Source organism: Lepidochelys olivacea (genome assembly GCF_965140295.1).
Source record: "Lepidochelys olivacea isolate rLepOli2 genome assembly, chromosome: 6".
NCBI classification, from domain to species: domain Eukaryota; kingdom Metazoa; phylum Chordata; order Testudines; family Cheloniidae; genus Lepidochelys; species Lepidochelys olivacea.
The window spans coordinates 25,289,214-25,303,677 of NC_140416.1; the positions used below are offsets into that span (position 1 = coordinate 25,289,214).

General features: G+C 40.8%; 1 protein-coding gene across 4 annotated transcripts in view; it reads left to right on the forward strand.

The window, feature by feature from the left end:
* The window catches only part of SERGEF (secretion regulating guanine nucleotide exchange factor), a 422,577-nt gene that overhangs the window by 150,217 nt on the left and 257,896 nt on the right, over positions 1 to 14,464 (forward strand). For all 4 annotated transcript variants that reach the window (XR_014711938.1, XM_084630056.1, XM_084630055.1 and 1 more), the window contains exon 10: positions 8,130 to 8,166. Coding sequence is in view for 3 of the 4 variants with exons in the window: in XM_084630056.1 (XP_084486182.1) it covers positions 8,130 to 8,166 (37 nt within the window). In the remaining variant the exon portion in view is untranslated. The remainder of the gene's footprint in view (positions 1 to 8,129; positions 8,167 to 14,464) is intronic.

Sequence of the window (14,464 nt, forward strand, 5' to 3'; positions counted from 1 at the left end):
GATAGGGTCATAATATACTTATGAATAGATTGCCAAGTCTTACTGAATTAAATGTATTGTCCGTCATTACAGGATTTTACTGACGTACCCCCTAATGAGAGCTGGTGTACCCCTAAGGGTATGCGTACCTCAATTTGAAAACCACTGCCATAGTATAGTATAATCTTTCCCCTGAAGGGAAGTGCTGGAGGCCTCCATATCCAAGGACTTTTAAAAGCTGATGTACTGAGGGAGCATTCCTGTACTGGCTGGGCCATGGGCTAGATGACTTAATAGTTCCTTTCCGCTTAGACATCTGTCATTGGAAAAATAATGTAGAGGCCTGCTAAAGGTATTTAGGGTTATTATCATGGAATGTTACACAGTTCTTTGAAGCTGAGTAGAGCATAGGTTCACAGCTATCTCTTGTCTGAATTGCCATGGTCAATGCTCAAAAGCTTTGGAGGCTCATTCTGGGTAAGTGCCAATATGTTCAGAAGCTTGTCCAGGCTGCTTGAGATCTTCTCTCTTTCACCACTCACATCACCATGTCCAGCTTTCTTTCTCCCTCCTCCTAACCCACCACACTGTCCCTTTTCCCTCTTTACAGCTCCAGTCTTTCCTCCTCAACAGGTCTCTGACTTGATGCCCTCTCACAGGGGAGAATTGAGAGAGAGAGAGAGAGAGAGAGAGGAAGGATGCTTTAGTAGTTAGGGCACTAAGGGCCTCTGAAGACCCCGAGTTCTATTCCTTCCTCTGTCACCTTAGAAAGTCACCTAGTCTTTCTGTGCCTCCGTTTCCCATCTGTAAAATGCATAGCTCTTCTCTACCTTACAGGGATGCTGGGAGGATAAATACAGTAAAGATTGTGAGGCACTCAGATGCCATGGTGATGGAGGTAATATACGTATCTAAAATAGATCCTTCCATCCAGGACCCAGGAAAGGAAAAACAGAGAACTCCCCTTAACTTTTTTTTTCTTCCTCACATTTTGCGTGATCCTCAAAAGCCTCTGATTTGTTTCCATCCCCCTCTCATAGTATCTTATCAATTTAATAATTACATATTTTAACTTACTTATTTTTGGTATGTTTATACTCAGCTGTGCTACCTTGTGCCACCAGATCTCACCAACTAACTTGAGTTGCTCAGTAAATCAGAGCATAATGAGTAGGAACATCAAGGAACACAAAATGCTACAGGATGTGGTGGCGTTAGCTGGCTGTCTGGGTTAAGGAGTCACTGTGCTGCTGATATCACATTGTCACACTTTGCTGCTGATTATCCAGCACATTATCAATGATCTACAACCTCTCCTGGAAAATGATCCCTCACTCTCCCAGACCTTGGGAGACAGGCGAGTCCTTGTTTACAGACAGCCCCCTAACCTGAAGCAAATACTCACCAGCAACTACACACCATACCACAGAAACACTAACCCAGGAACCAATCCCTATAGCAAACCTCATTGCCTACTCTGTCGCCATATCTACTCTAGCGACACCATCAGAGGACCCAACTACATCAGCCACACCATCAGAGGCTCATTCACCTGCACGTCTACTAATGTTATCTATGTCATCATGTGCCAGCAATGCCCCTCTGCCATGTACATTGGCCAAACCGGACAGTCCCTACGTAAAAGAATAAATGGACACAAATCGGACATCAGGAATGGTAACATACAAAAGCCAGTAGGAAAACACTTCAATCTTCCTGGACATTCTATAACAGATTTGAAAGTAGCCATACTTGAACAAAAAAACTTCAGAAACAGACTTCAAAGAGAAACAGCAGAACTAAAATTCATTTGCAAATTTAACACCATTAATTTGGGCTTGAATAGGGACTGGGAGTGGCTGGCTCATTACAGAAGCAGCTTTGCTTCTCCTGGAATTGACACCTCCTCATCTATTGTTGGGAGTGGACTACATCCACCCTAATCAAATTGGACTTGTCAATACTGGTTCTCCACTTGTGAGGTAACTCCCTTCTCTTCATGTGTCAGTATATTTATGTCTGCATCTGTAATTTTCACTCCATACATCTGAAGAAGTGGGGTTTTTACCCACGAAAGCTTATGCTCAAATAAATCTGTTTGTCTTTAAGGTGCCACCGAACTCCTTGTTGTTTTTGTGGATACAGACTAACACGGCTGCCCCCTGATACTGTGCTGCTGATGTCTTTCAGATGTGATGTAGAGCAGGAGATCTGATTGTATGTGACCATTAAAGATCCCTGGGCTTGTTTAATAGGAGTTATTGGTGTTAACACTGAGGAGTCAGCTAAATTTCAGCATGAATAGTTAGGTTCCATCTGGTTGCTTCTGCAGTTTCAGTTGGAAATGCCTTTCCTTGTCTCAAAGGTATGTTGTGAGCCTTGATTAGTTGTTTGTGTATTGCTTTGAAATCTTTCTGATATATAGAGATTAAAATACGTTTATATGCATGTGAACAACTACTAAAACACTCTCAGATAGTGTTTTGGGTTTTTTTGGTAGAGGAGAGATTTTAGTTTGAAGGGGGTTGCGTTGTCTAATATTCCAGAGGGTTTCAATAACTGTGAGAGATTGATTCTGACTCTCTGTTAAGAATTGTGATCTTTTTTTGTCTGTTTAAATATACAGCGTAACATAATTGCCCAACTGGAAAACAATATTGTGTGCAGAAGCTCCATATCTTCTTGACTTCAACGTATTTATCTATCCTCCAGGAATATGCAGATGTGTGCTAGAGTTTCATTTCTTCTGCAACACAGAAAAAAGGCCAAGTAGCTGAAAAATTATGGCTGTTGCAGTACATACCAGCATTGTGTTACAAAACTATAGTCATTGCTGAATTAGTTGCACCTAATATAAGTGTGTGTTATGTCTTTGGTGATCCCATTCTCCCTTGCTGGCATCTCACTTACCAACAAAACATAAATTCTGACTCCTACTAATAGTTTTTTTACGTTGGGTGATTATTGTCTAATTTGAGGTGGGAGGGTTATATTTTAAGAGGCTGACGTGCTGTCTGGGATGCTCACAAGATGACCCTGCACTTCAAGTTGAAGCAGACAGGAGCCTTGGTTCACCTCTGGGTTATGCTGTCTTCTGTTAGAATGAAGCAAGATGTCCAATCTAGCCGGGGTTCTGCAAGAGGCAGGCACAGCCTTCAGTGAGAGACAGGGATATGGCAGCAGTGCCTGAGGGATGCACTGATTCAGAGAATCCCTTAGGAAGATTTTCCCAGTGGGGCTCCTAGTGGAATCCAGGCTACATTTTAAAGTGATTGTGATGGGTTGGATCACAGAAACCCCCTTGGAGTTGCCAACTGATATGCCAAGACTACTTCTGCCCCTGCCTTCCCTGCCCTCCCAGCTTGGGACTTCAGTGCCCTGCCTGGTTTCTGCCAGACCCACTAGCCTGCTGCAAACCCAGACCGAGGTCTGAACCACGTCCCCTAACAGCTGTAGGCTTAAACTGAAAGCAGGTTAAGAAGCGTTCCTGTCTTTAACACTCAGATGCCCAACTCCCAATGGGGTCCAAAGCCCAAATAAATCCGTTTTACCCTGTATAAAACTTATACAAGGTAAACTCATAAATTGTTCACCCTCTATGACACTGATAGAGAGATATGCACAGCTGTTTGCCCCCCCCACTATTAATACATACTCTGGGTTAATTAATAGGTAAAAAGTGATTTTATTAAATACAGAAAGTAGGATTTAAGTGGTTCCAAGTAGTAACAGACAGAACAAAGTGAATTACCAAGCAAAATAAAATAGAACACATAAGTCTATGTCTAATACAGTAAGAACTCTGAAAACAGATAAAAACCTCACCCTTAGAGGAATTCCAGTAAGCTTCCTTTTACAGACCAGACTTCTTCTAGTCTGGGTCCAGCAATCACGCACACCCCCTGTAGTTACTGTCCTTAGTTCCAGTTTCTTTCAGGTATCCTTGGGGGTGGAGGGGCTATCTCTTTAGCCAGCTGAAGACAAAATGGAGGGGTCTCCCACGGGCTTAAATAGACTTTCTCCTGTGGGAGGAGACCCCCTCCTCTCTCCTATGCAAAGTCCAGCTCCAAGATGTATTTTTGGAGTCACCTGGGCAAGTTACATGTCCATGCATGACTTAGTTTTACAGGTAGCAGCCATTGCCCACATGGTATCTTGAATGTCTCCAGGAAGACTTCTTATGTGGATTGGGGCCTTCCAACATCCATTGTTTGTTAAATGCTTCTTGATTGGGCATTTAACTTGCAATTTCCTTTCTAAAGAAGCTGACCAAATGCCTTAGTAAGGTTATTTAAAATCAAACAAGTATGCAGCCAATATTCATAACTTCGAATACAACAATGACACATGCATACAAATAGGATGAATATATTCAGTAGATCATAACCTTTACAGAGATGGGTTACATGGCATATGTAGCATAAAACATATTCCAGTTATGTCATATATATACATTCATAAGCATATTTCCATAAAGCCTTATGGGGTGAACTGTCACAGTGACGTCACCCTGGGCTAGGGCAGCAGTGCAAACATCCCGTGCTTTCCTGTTGGGTGAATTCCCCACTGGAGCACAGAGACTGCTGCTGCTACCAGGGTTGCCATGTCTCTGCCCTGTGCTAGTGAGGGCAAATCAAGGTGACTGCCAATAGCCTAGTCTATGCATGGGACTTGCCTTGATAACAGTGATTGGTGGCACAGCGGCTGTTTCCACCAGTGCAGTTTTCCCCTGCTTGAAAAAGGTTGCACTGGTGTAAATTGTTGCTTATAGTGGGTTGTCTCATATGCATTAGGAGATGGCACTGGTGCAGCGACACAAGTGGTTAGTCACCAATGGCTATAAAGTGGGCAAATTACCAGGGTAGACAAGGCCTATAATGCAGTGAACTCTGTTTTTGCTGCTGCCTTCCACTGTGGCAGATTCCCATAAACCCTGGTAAACTAGGTAGTGGATGGCTGTGTAGTGTAGGCAGAGATTCTCAGAGTGCTGCTGTTGGTGGCAGTTGTATGAGTGGATTACAAAACAGTGAGTGATCACCAGCTTGCTTTATTTATCTGTCAGAGTTGCAGACTGGATAATTGTTGTTGTTAGGTATTGGAACAAAATGCCTCTTTCGCGGAGCTGTCACACATTCTAAACAGCGTGTTCTGTTTTGAACACATGGCATTTCCAGTGGGGCTATTAGTTCTAAATATACAAGACCTACAGAAGCAGGGTGAACAGCCTGTTTCATAGAACTATCTGAAACAGTGTTTGTGTTCAGTGTACTTTGTACAGAAATATGAGATTAGGTAGCTCATGCTTCACACTGATTTTGTTAGCGGCAGCTTTAATATCCCATTTTTCATCATGCAGTGAAGACACAGAATTTGCTGTTTTGATTTTTTTCCCCATCGAGTCTTCACATGCATTTCCATGAGCAGATCTTGTTTCCATGGCATCAGCTTTTAAACCCCATCATTGGTGGGCTGCATTAGCCAATGAAAACACACAAAAAATCAATACTGCTATAATGTATGGCCCTGTTGCACGAAGAGTGCAATAATACAGCGATATGTTATGCATTTTAGTATGCCAGTGCTTGAAGCTCTGAGTAGCTGTAACACTGCAAGATAGAAGTTTCACAGCTACTTTGCTAGTACCGTTCCAAGGCCATTGTTTTCTCTGAGTCCTTATATATTAATTGTTCCAGAAAATGAGATTCATCACAAAATGCATGATGCCTTTTAAAACAATTTGTTTTTCTTATTGCAGTTTTCCCAACCCAGACGCTTCCATTTCTTGGCTCAATACATTCAAACCAGAGGAGATTTGTTGAATCTCAGCTGTCAACTTTATTCGTACAGCATCTATGAAATAAAATTCCAGGATTGTCCGTCACTCTGTATGTCACTCTGAAGTCTAGAATGTCTGAGTCAGTGTGAAGTAATGGAAACAGCTACAAGTATGGCTGAGAGTGCTTATTGTTCAGAGTATCATCAGGTTCAGTCATCACTGGGATTTGTGGTTTGTTACCATCCTATTTTTAAGTTCTCGGTCATGTTGACTTGATGAATTACACCCATGTGACAGTAAGGTAATAGCTATTGTGGTAAACTCAGGACAGATGGCTGCAAGGAGTGGGAGGGGGGATAGAAAATAGTCCCAGGAGGTTAAAAGGCCCTCCTCCCTATTAACTGAGGAGGGGTGACTACAGGTCAATCAGGTTCAGCTGAGAAGGGGTTACTAGAGATCAATTAGGATCAACTGAGAGGGAGTTGCCTGAGGTCAATTAGGATCAGCTGATTCCAACTAAGGGCCGCCTGAGACCTTTTTAAACCCTCCCTTGTTGGGAGAAGGGGAGGAAAGAGAGAGAGGAGGAGTCAAGCTACCAGTAGACAAGTAGCAGCAAGGGACAAGCCTCTCTAGGAGGGAAGGCTGCATTCCATCCCATAAGGGAGAAAAACAAACCCAAACCACTGGCTGAGAAAAGGACAGACTGCCCCTGTGCAGCCAAGAAGGACTGTTTACGCAAGCCCGTCTCACCAAAGCTAAAACAGCTGAGGCTGGTGAGACCGAGAAGGTGCCTTGCCACACTATGTAATGCCAACAGTCTGAGACCAGTGTGATATCGGAGGTAATTCAACAAGACACCATTGTTACTCTACAGCTAATTTTCATGCAACAGATTCATTGGTTGTATGAGGGAGACTGCACATATGGTGGTTTACTTGGTCCAACTGCCACAACATGGGCTTTCAGCTACTAGTTAGCTAATAATAAGGTGTTTTCATGTCACAGTTGTGCTGTTTTGCATATTCAGTACCCGTGATCATAGCGTTTACTTCTAACATAATGATTCAAGACTGGATGTCATAGACATATGCTAGCTCAACCCAAAAATATTATTATTAATATTTAAATATTATATAGAAGAGTAGAGTTTGATTGCCGTTTATTCTGGTTAGTTCAGTAACCTCAGAGATTAGCAGTGAATTTCCAGATTTATTATTAACTGGGTGTATGGGTTCCTTTCCTGGTGATTTACTTGGTCAAAAGGTTAAAACTAGAAGGAAGTAATTAAAAGAACCTTTTATCTAGTGAAGTCCACATGATGTCTGATAGATGATTGCGGCCATCAGTCAATATTCCAGAAGAATGCAGGGGTAGCACTACGTGCCTGCAGTGGGTATGGTCCACTGAAGGAATGAGTATTAAATTATTAGGGATTAAATTAGGATATGGAACTTGGTCACTGAGATTCCCTGACATGTGTGACAGTAGCTCATGCATTTTCCATCTTCATAGCAGCAGCAAAAATTAAAAAAAGCTTTGTGGGTACATGTCACTGTTGACTTTAAAGTCCTGGGCAGAGAGAGAGAGAGAGGTGGAGGGGAACCTTTTAAAATATAGATCACACTTTTATCACAGATCATCAGGACAGAATTCATTTTAAATTGACATGGGGGAAAATTTCAGCCAAATTAGCTGCTTTCAGGTGAGTTTGTGGTGCTGCCTTTAACAAATAAGCTAAAAAAGGAATTGCATTGCTCTTTAAGCTATACAAATTACAAAAAAAATTCTGAGTTTAATGCTGGTGGAAGGAGCATTATGAAATCTGCATTACGAAATCCTTTGCAGTACATGTCCTCTCCTCCAGATGAGGACAGGGGGGATGGAATCACTGGAAGCTTCACCGCACAGCCCTGCCAATATGCCTCAGTGCTGTTCAGGAAATATCAATAGCTGTGAATGGCTGAGAAGGAAATTAGATCTTCATTGTCCATTTGATTCCTGATCTTTCTCCCTTTGACTCTGATCCCCAAAAGACTATGCTTGTGCTTAGTTTTTGTGCACAAATAGTCCTGTTGATACAAGTGCATAATGTTAAGGTCTTTGCAGATCTGTGGTCTACCTTATGAAAAAGGATAGAAGTACCAATTGTGATTTTGGTTGTCTTTTTTTAATGTAAACAGTTGTTCATTAACAAATGAAGTGAGACCACTAATGAAATTTTCTCCGAAATGTACAGTAGTATACTTCAAACTTAATTTTACATTGTACAAACCACAATTGTTTTTCAGCCTGTTGTGGTTGTCTTGGTCCAAGTACTGTATCTACTTAAACTTGTCCGCAGATTCTCTTTCATTCATTCACATTTCTTTTGCAGATTGCATGTGGCTCAGAGCATAATCTGGCAGTAGTTGGTAAGTAGCTTAATTTTATATCAAATGCTATGGTTGCTTTTTTTTTCTCATTTGTAAGTAGCACAAGATTAAAAGAAAATGTACCCAATGAATTATTGCAGAATGCTTGGTAGAGCGGAATATGGTAGCAGAAAGGAGGAAACAATCCATTTGTATTGGTGAGAAAAAAAATCTGAAATATAAAAAGCACTGGTAATCATGATAGCTGGATAGCACTTTTCAATGCTCTTGCTGACTAGCTACAGAGAAAGGGAGAGAGGGGAGTTAATGAGTGTAACAGCAAAATTAATTTAAGGAGTCCTAGGACATATTTTACAATTGAACCATTAAAGCATGAAGTCTCAAATTCAAAGGAGCAGCTGATCTTGGTTAAAAAGTGGTAAACATTTTAAGTGAAATATTTCATGGAAAAATTCTTGTAGTTTTTGTTGAAATTTTGAAAATGTTTAAAATGTCAGCCAGCTTTATTTAGCGTATATAGTACCTCTCCACTTAAATGTGGCTCCTATAGTAATGGTGAAAGGTTCTAGGCCTAACACCAATGGAAAGATAATCCTGTTTTACAGTACCAGAAATAATCAGATCCTGAATTTCTACTGACTTCACAGGATACCTGCTGATGTGCACTGGGACCGAAGCCCCATGATTATAATTATAGTAATTATTAATACCCAGTTCTTATATAGCACAATTTCCATCAGTAGATGTTGAAATGCTTTTACAAAGGAAGTCAGTATCATTAGCCTGCTTTTTACAGATGGAGAAACTGAGGCCCAGAGAGGGGAGATGTGACTTACTCAAGATCGGCCAGTAGCAGAGCTGTAAATTAAACCCAGGGCACCTGAGTCCCAGTCCAGTGCCCTAGCCGCTAGGCCACACTCCTCTACTGGTTCAGGCTTTAAGGTGTTAAACAAGGAATTTGCCTAATTGTGACACTAAATGAGGAATCAGTGGGAGTCATGCCCTCCAGTATCCAAACATACATCCTTGTGTATCCTGTAAAATCAGAGCAAGTCTGGTAGTTACCCAGATAGACTATGAATATAATAGTTTTTATCCGAAAATATTTTGTGTGTGTTTTACAAAAATAGGGTCATGACTTATCCATTTTAGGTCCAAGCAGCCCATTTTATTTAGTACAGACTTTTTTTTTTTTTTTGAAAAGAAAGATTCTTTGGATGAACGGGTTTTCTGAGTCGTATCTGTCCATCTGCCTGTGATGGGGTGGACTATGCCCTGCGGAGGCCTCAGTGTCCAGCCATATCTATCCCAGGAAAGGAACAGTAGAGGAGTCCTCCAAGCAGCCAATCAGGGCCCAGGAGGGCCATATAAAAGGAGCAGCAGACAGTCAGTTCCTTACTGGTGTTAGAGGGGTGGTGCTCCTGGCTGGCCAAAGGGAACTGCAGCACCATGGATAGCTCAGTGCTGGCAGGGAACCGGACAGCGAGGAAGAGCTGTTAACAGGCTGGCTGCTGGGCCTGAACTTAGGTGAGCCCTGAGGTAAGGTGAAGCTTGGGCGAAGGTTGGGGCTGTGGGAAAGTGGCCCAGGGAACTGAAAACACTGTAGTTAAAGGGACATGGCTGACACCTGGAGTAGTTGGTGGGCCTGGGTTCCCCCAGAGGGTACTGGGGAACTGGCCTACAACCAGACAGCAAGAAATCCCAGAAGGAGAACTGTAGTGGCCCAGCTGGAGACTGGAGCCGGAGTACATCAAGAGGGCAAAACCATTGCTTCCATGGAGGAAGCCCTGGGGGCACGGCCAGATACCAGGGCCAGGACTATTTAAAGACCGCAGGCAGACCTGACGAGAAGGGGTGCTTGCGAGAGGTGGGTGCCATGCCCTTACACTGCCCCTTTGCACCTAATGAATGGAATGTCTGTAATAGCTCCCTTGAGCTCCCGCTCACCTCCACAGGAATCATTACTGCATATCTTTGAAAATTGGCTATTTGATACGTGATGCACATTCATGTACTGTTTTCAAGGAGGTATTTATTTCATGTTGGGGTCTTGATTCTAGATTCATAAACCATCTACAGAGCACATTTTGGACGCAGCATATAATTGCAAAAAGAAAAGGAGTACTTGTGGCACCTTAGAGACTAACCAATTTATTAGAGCATAAGCTTTCGTGAGCTACAGCTCACTTCCTCAGATGCATATCGTGGAAACTGCAGCAGGCTTTATATATACACAGAGAATATGAAACAATACCTCCTCCCACCCCACTGTCCTGCTGGTAATAGCTTATCTAAAGTGATCATCAGGTGGGCCATTTCCAGCACAAATCCAGGTTTTCTCACCCTCCACCCCCACACACAAATTCACTCTCCTGCTGGTGATAGCCCATCCAAAGTGACAACTCTTTACACAATGTGCATGACAATCAAGTTGGTGTGTGGGGGTGGAGGGTGAGAAAACCTGGATTTGTGCTGGAAATGGCCCACCTGATGATCACTTTAGATAAGCTATTACCAGCAGGACAGTGGGGTGGGAGGAGGTATTGTTTCATATTCTCTGTGTATATATAAAGCCTGCTGCAGTTTCCACGATATGCATCTGAGGAAGTGAGCTGTAGCTCACGAAAGCTTATGCTCTAATAAATTGGTTAGTCTCTAAGGTGCCACAAGTACTCCTTTTCTTTTTGCGAATACAGACTAACACGGCTGTTACTCTGAAGCATATAATTGATTATCCTTGTATGATAAATCTTATTATGAACTATTCAATCTGATTAATTCTACTGACTATGGGAAGGTATCTCCCCCCGCCCCCCCCAACCAGTTGTTCATTGTCACATGCCCTTGCTGATTAGGGACTCGGGTGCTGTTGAAAGCCAACTAGCAATCTGAAAACTCACATTGGGCTTCTCACTGAATTTATGGACTGAAAATTTAGCTAGTAGCAGATTTCTCCAGTGCAAGTGAAAGCAAAGTATTGGGTTTAACCCTTATCTCCCTGTCCCTCCCAATGTCCTCTTAGTAAATAATCTTCTGCCACATAGAGATAATCTCAAAAATAAATATGCAGGCAAAAGAAATACCTTTGAAACAACTAGCAGGAAATTTAATGTCAATTGTGTAAAGATTTTACATACCTAATTTCATGCCCTGTGAGTACACTCACAGACTTCTGTAGGAATGTTCTCAGAGCATAAAGTTAAGGATATTTTTATTGTGACATCACAACAGAAATATTTTGTTGCTGTTTTTTTTTAAACTTAAAGCATTATGGTAAGACCTACTTGTGCGGTGAATTTTTAAAAAATACTTTTAAAAAAGTTGAATTTTGTGGAAAGGATTATTTTTTCCAACCTTTCATAACTTGTTGCTAGTTCAAAATGGCCAATCTTTTCACTAGTTAAATACATCTCGCAATCTATAATAAATATGTATGTTTGATTGTACAGTTTTTCAATAGCATTTATAATAGAGACTTTAATGAGCACTGATAAATAATCTATGCTTTATTAGTAGATTTCCAAACACTTACCCTGCATGGATTTCAAATAAAAAAAAACCCATAAACTTTCTGTAGTAAAAGAAATATATTAAAAACAGCCCCAAACCCTAGAATATTAAAGCAATTTCAATTCTGAAAGCATGCATACACGCACTTTATAGGCAAACACATACTGTGTGTGTTTTTGTTTGTATCTTCCTTTTAAGTCAAAACATTTCCTTTGAGACCCAGAAAATACATTTTACATTAATTTCTTAAACTTAGTGAAGAAATTGTTCCTCCTAGTCTTGTTGATAGTGCAAATTATCTTGAATAGGTCTATTTGGCAGCTAATTTTCCTTCCATGTTACTATGGACAGTCTATCGTCATGTGTGATTTTGTGCCTCTTCATAGGTAGCTTATTTGATGTATTACTTCCCTGTTTTTCCTCCATTAAAGTTTTTTCCCTCCTCTCCCCTATAGGGTTGTTAATAAGCCCCAGTCTTATAAAGAGATTTACGCAGGTGGACTGTTTGCTCTTAGTGGATCTTTTGTAGAATTGAGGCCATAGACCCTTCTCCTATTAAAGTGAATGGGAGTTTAGCTATTGACTTCAAGGACCCAATCTCACACTGCTGTTGTTGGGTAAATGGGGAGACCTTCTGTTCTAATCTGGTCATTAGGTGACCATTAACGTTATAGAAATGTGAGAGACTGTGATTTGCCATATCATGTACTAATTTGAATCTTGGGAGTTTGAAATACTAGCTACGATGTGGAAAATTGTGATTTTTTTCATGCTAACTTTTTAATAGAAATGTTCACATTTTTGTTTTCAGTGATGTTTTTTGTGTGTGGGGGCGAGGAGTCTCATGACATGGAGTTTTGTCATTAAAATCATGCAGCTGTGAATTTTTGCATGTTCATGTGACCCTTTGCTTGAACAAGGATTCACATTTTCACATGGATCCAAAAATAATATTTGTAAATATTGGGCAACTTTCTGTCTTGTATTTCCAAAATGCTCTCAGTGCTCACATTTTCAGTTTTGTTAGGAAGTTTTCACAGAAAGTTGTCAATGAAGTTCACAATGAAAGATGACATTTTAACCTTGTATGAGAAGGTGTTAAACTTATGATACTGAGGAAGATATGATCAATAACATCTAAGGTCATGATGGATCATGCCATGATCTTTGCATGATACAACCATGTTCACAGTAGTGATGCTCAGCATGGGCTTAAAATTTGCAGGATTGGGGGACTAAAACCTTCAAACCCCTGAAAAAATTATATAATGAGACTTCTTCTGTACATGGAAGCATGGAAGTTGTGTGTTTGTGAGGATGAGCTATATTACAGATTTTTCTCTCTGTGGGGCTATGTTCTAAACATATGTTTTCTAAGAGAATAATTATCCTGAAATAGAACACTTGACATACTACATGTGGGATGTAGAATAATCAAGCAATATAAGTTTGTAAATGTGAAGTTGTTGTGAACATATGCATGTCTTTACTGCATTGTGAAGTACAAGTTTGAAGGTGGAGTGCCTCCAGCATCAAAGAAGTGTAGACGTCTTATTAAATTAACAGGTCCCGACATGTTTACTGCTTTTGTTAAATAGTTGTACAATTTTCCTAATGTAAGCATAAACATAATGTGTTTTCACTCCAATTTTCCTTCCTCTCCTCTATCATTTTACTCTATCCTCCTTGTGTAGTGAGTTATAAACAGGTCAATCCATTAAAAGATCGCAGTATTTTTGGCTTCCAGAATCCATTAAAAGATAATATAATTTGTTTTGGCTTCTTCTTGGAGAAATCAGCTTTCCTCATTTGTATAATTTTAATAAAAGATATAACTTTTAGAAAGAAGGGAAGTAAGACAACAAGACTTTAGGATGCAGAAGGGAAAATATTTATTTTTAAAAAGCAGATTTAAAAGCATACTGCTAACTCCCAGGTTGAAGGAGCTCCTTAAATCTAGGCACTAAGACTTGATAGTGAAGTATATAAAATATGAAGTTTATTGGTCATGTCTGTACAGGATGAATAGTCAAATAGCACTCACTAAACTTCCAGGTCAAATCCTCAGCTGTTGAATTGCAAAGGAAATCACTGGAGCTACAGAAATTGATGCCAGCTGGTTCTGGTCCCCAAAGTCCTGTCCCAGCATGACTTGGACTTCTACAAACTGGGGTAGAAGGTGGGCCATCTAGGGTGGGCCATTCTTTAATAGTTCCAGAGTTCTGGATAGGAAGACATCACAAACCATCAGAATAGTATTTATGATCCTTTTATTACATGCTACAGGTTGAAACTGAATTCGTCTCCCTTGAACTGTTTTTTCTCTTGCAAACGTTCACTGGTTATCTGTTGTTGTAGGGTTATTCACAGTGGTTGAACTACTGACATTGAGTATGGTGACATTGAGTGTCACACGTACTGGACTGCTGCAAAACTAAACTAGTTGCTGCACAATTAAAACAAGACTGTGTCTGTGGAACACATTTTCTCCCTGGTCCTCTTTCTGATGACAAGTAAAATACTGTAGCCCCTGCTACAGTATATTGAAGTTACGTTTCCAGTAGAAAACCAGACTTGAAAGGTTTAAGTATAGCTGAAATGGTGCTCTGGAAATGTTAAGATCAATAAAACTAACTAGAGCTGGATGTGGTGGAGGAAGGCACAATACAGCTTTCCCACTAAGTTCTACCAGTGTAAAAAAGATCTATGGCACAACAACGTTCCCAGTCCTTCAGTCTGTCTCAAGCAAAGACTGACGGTCTCATTGAGTTCTGCAGTGGGTTTTGTGATTGTCCACTAGGGATTAAGTCCTTGTCTACAATAAACA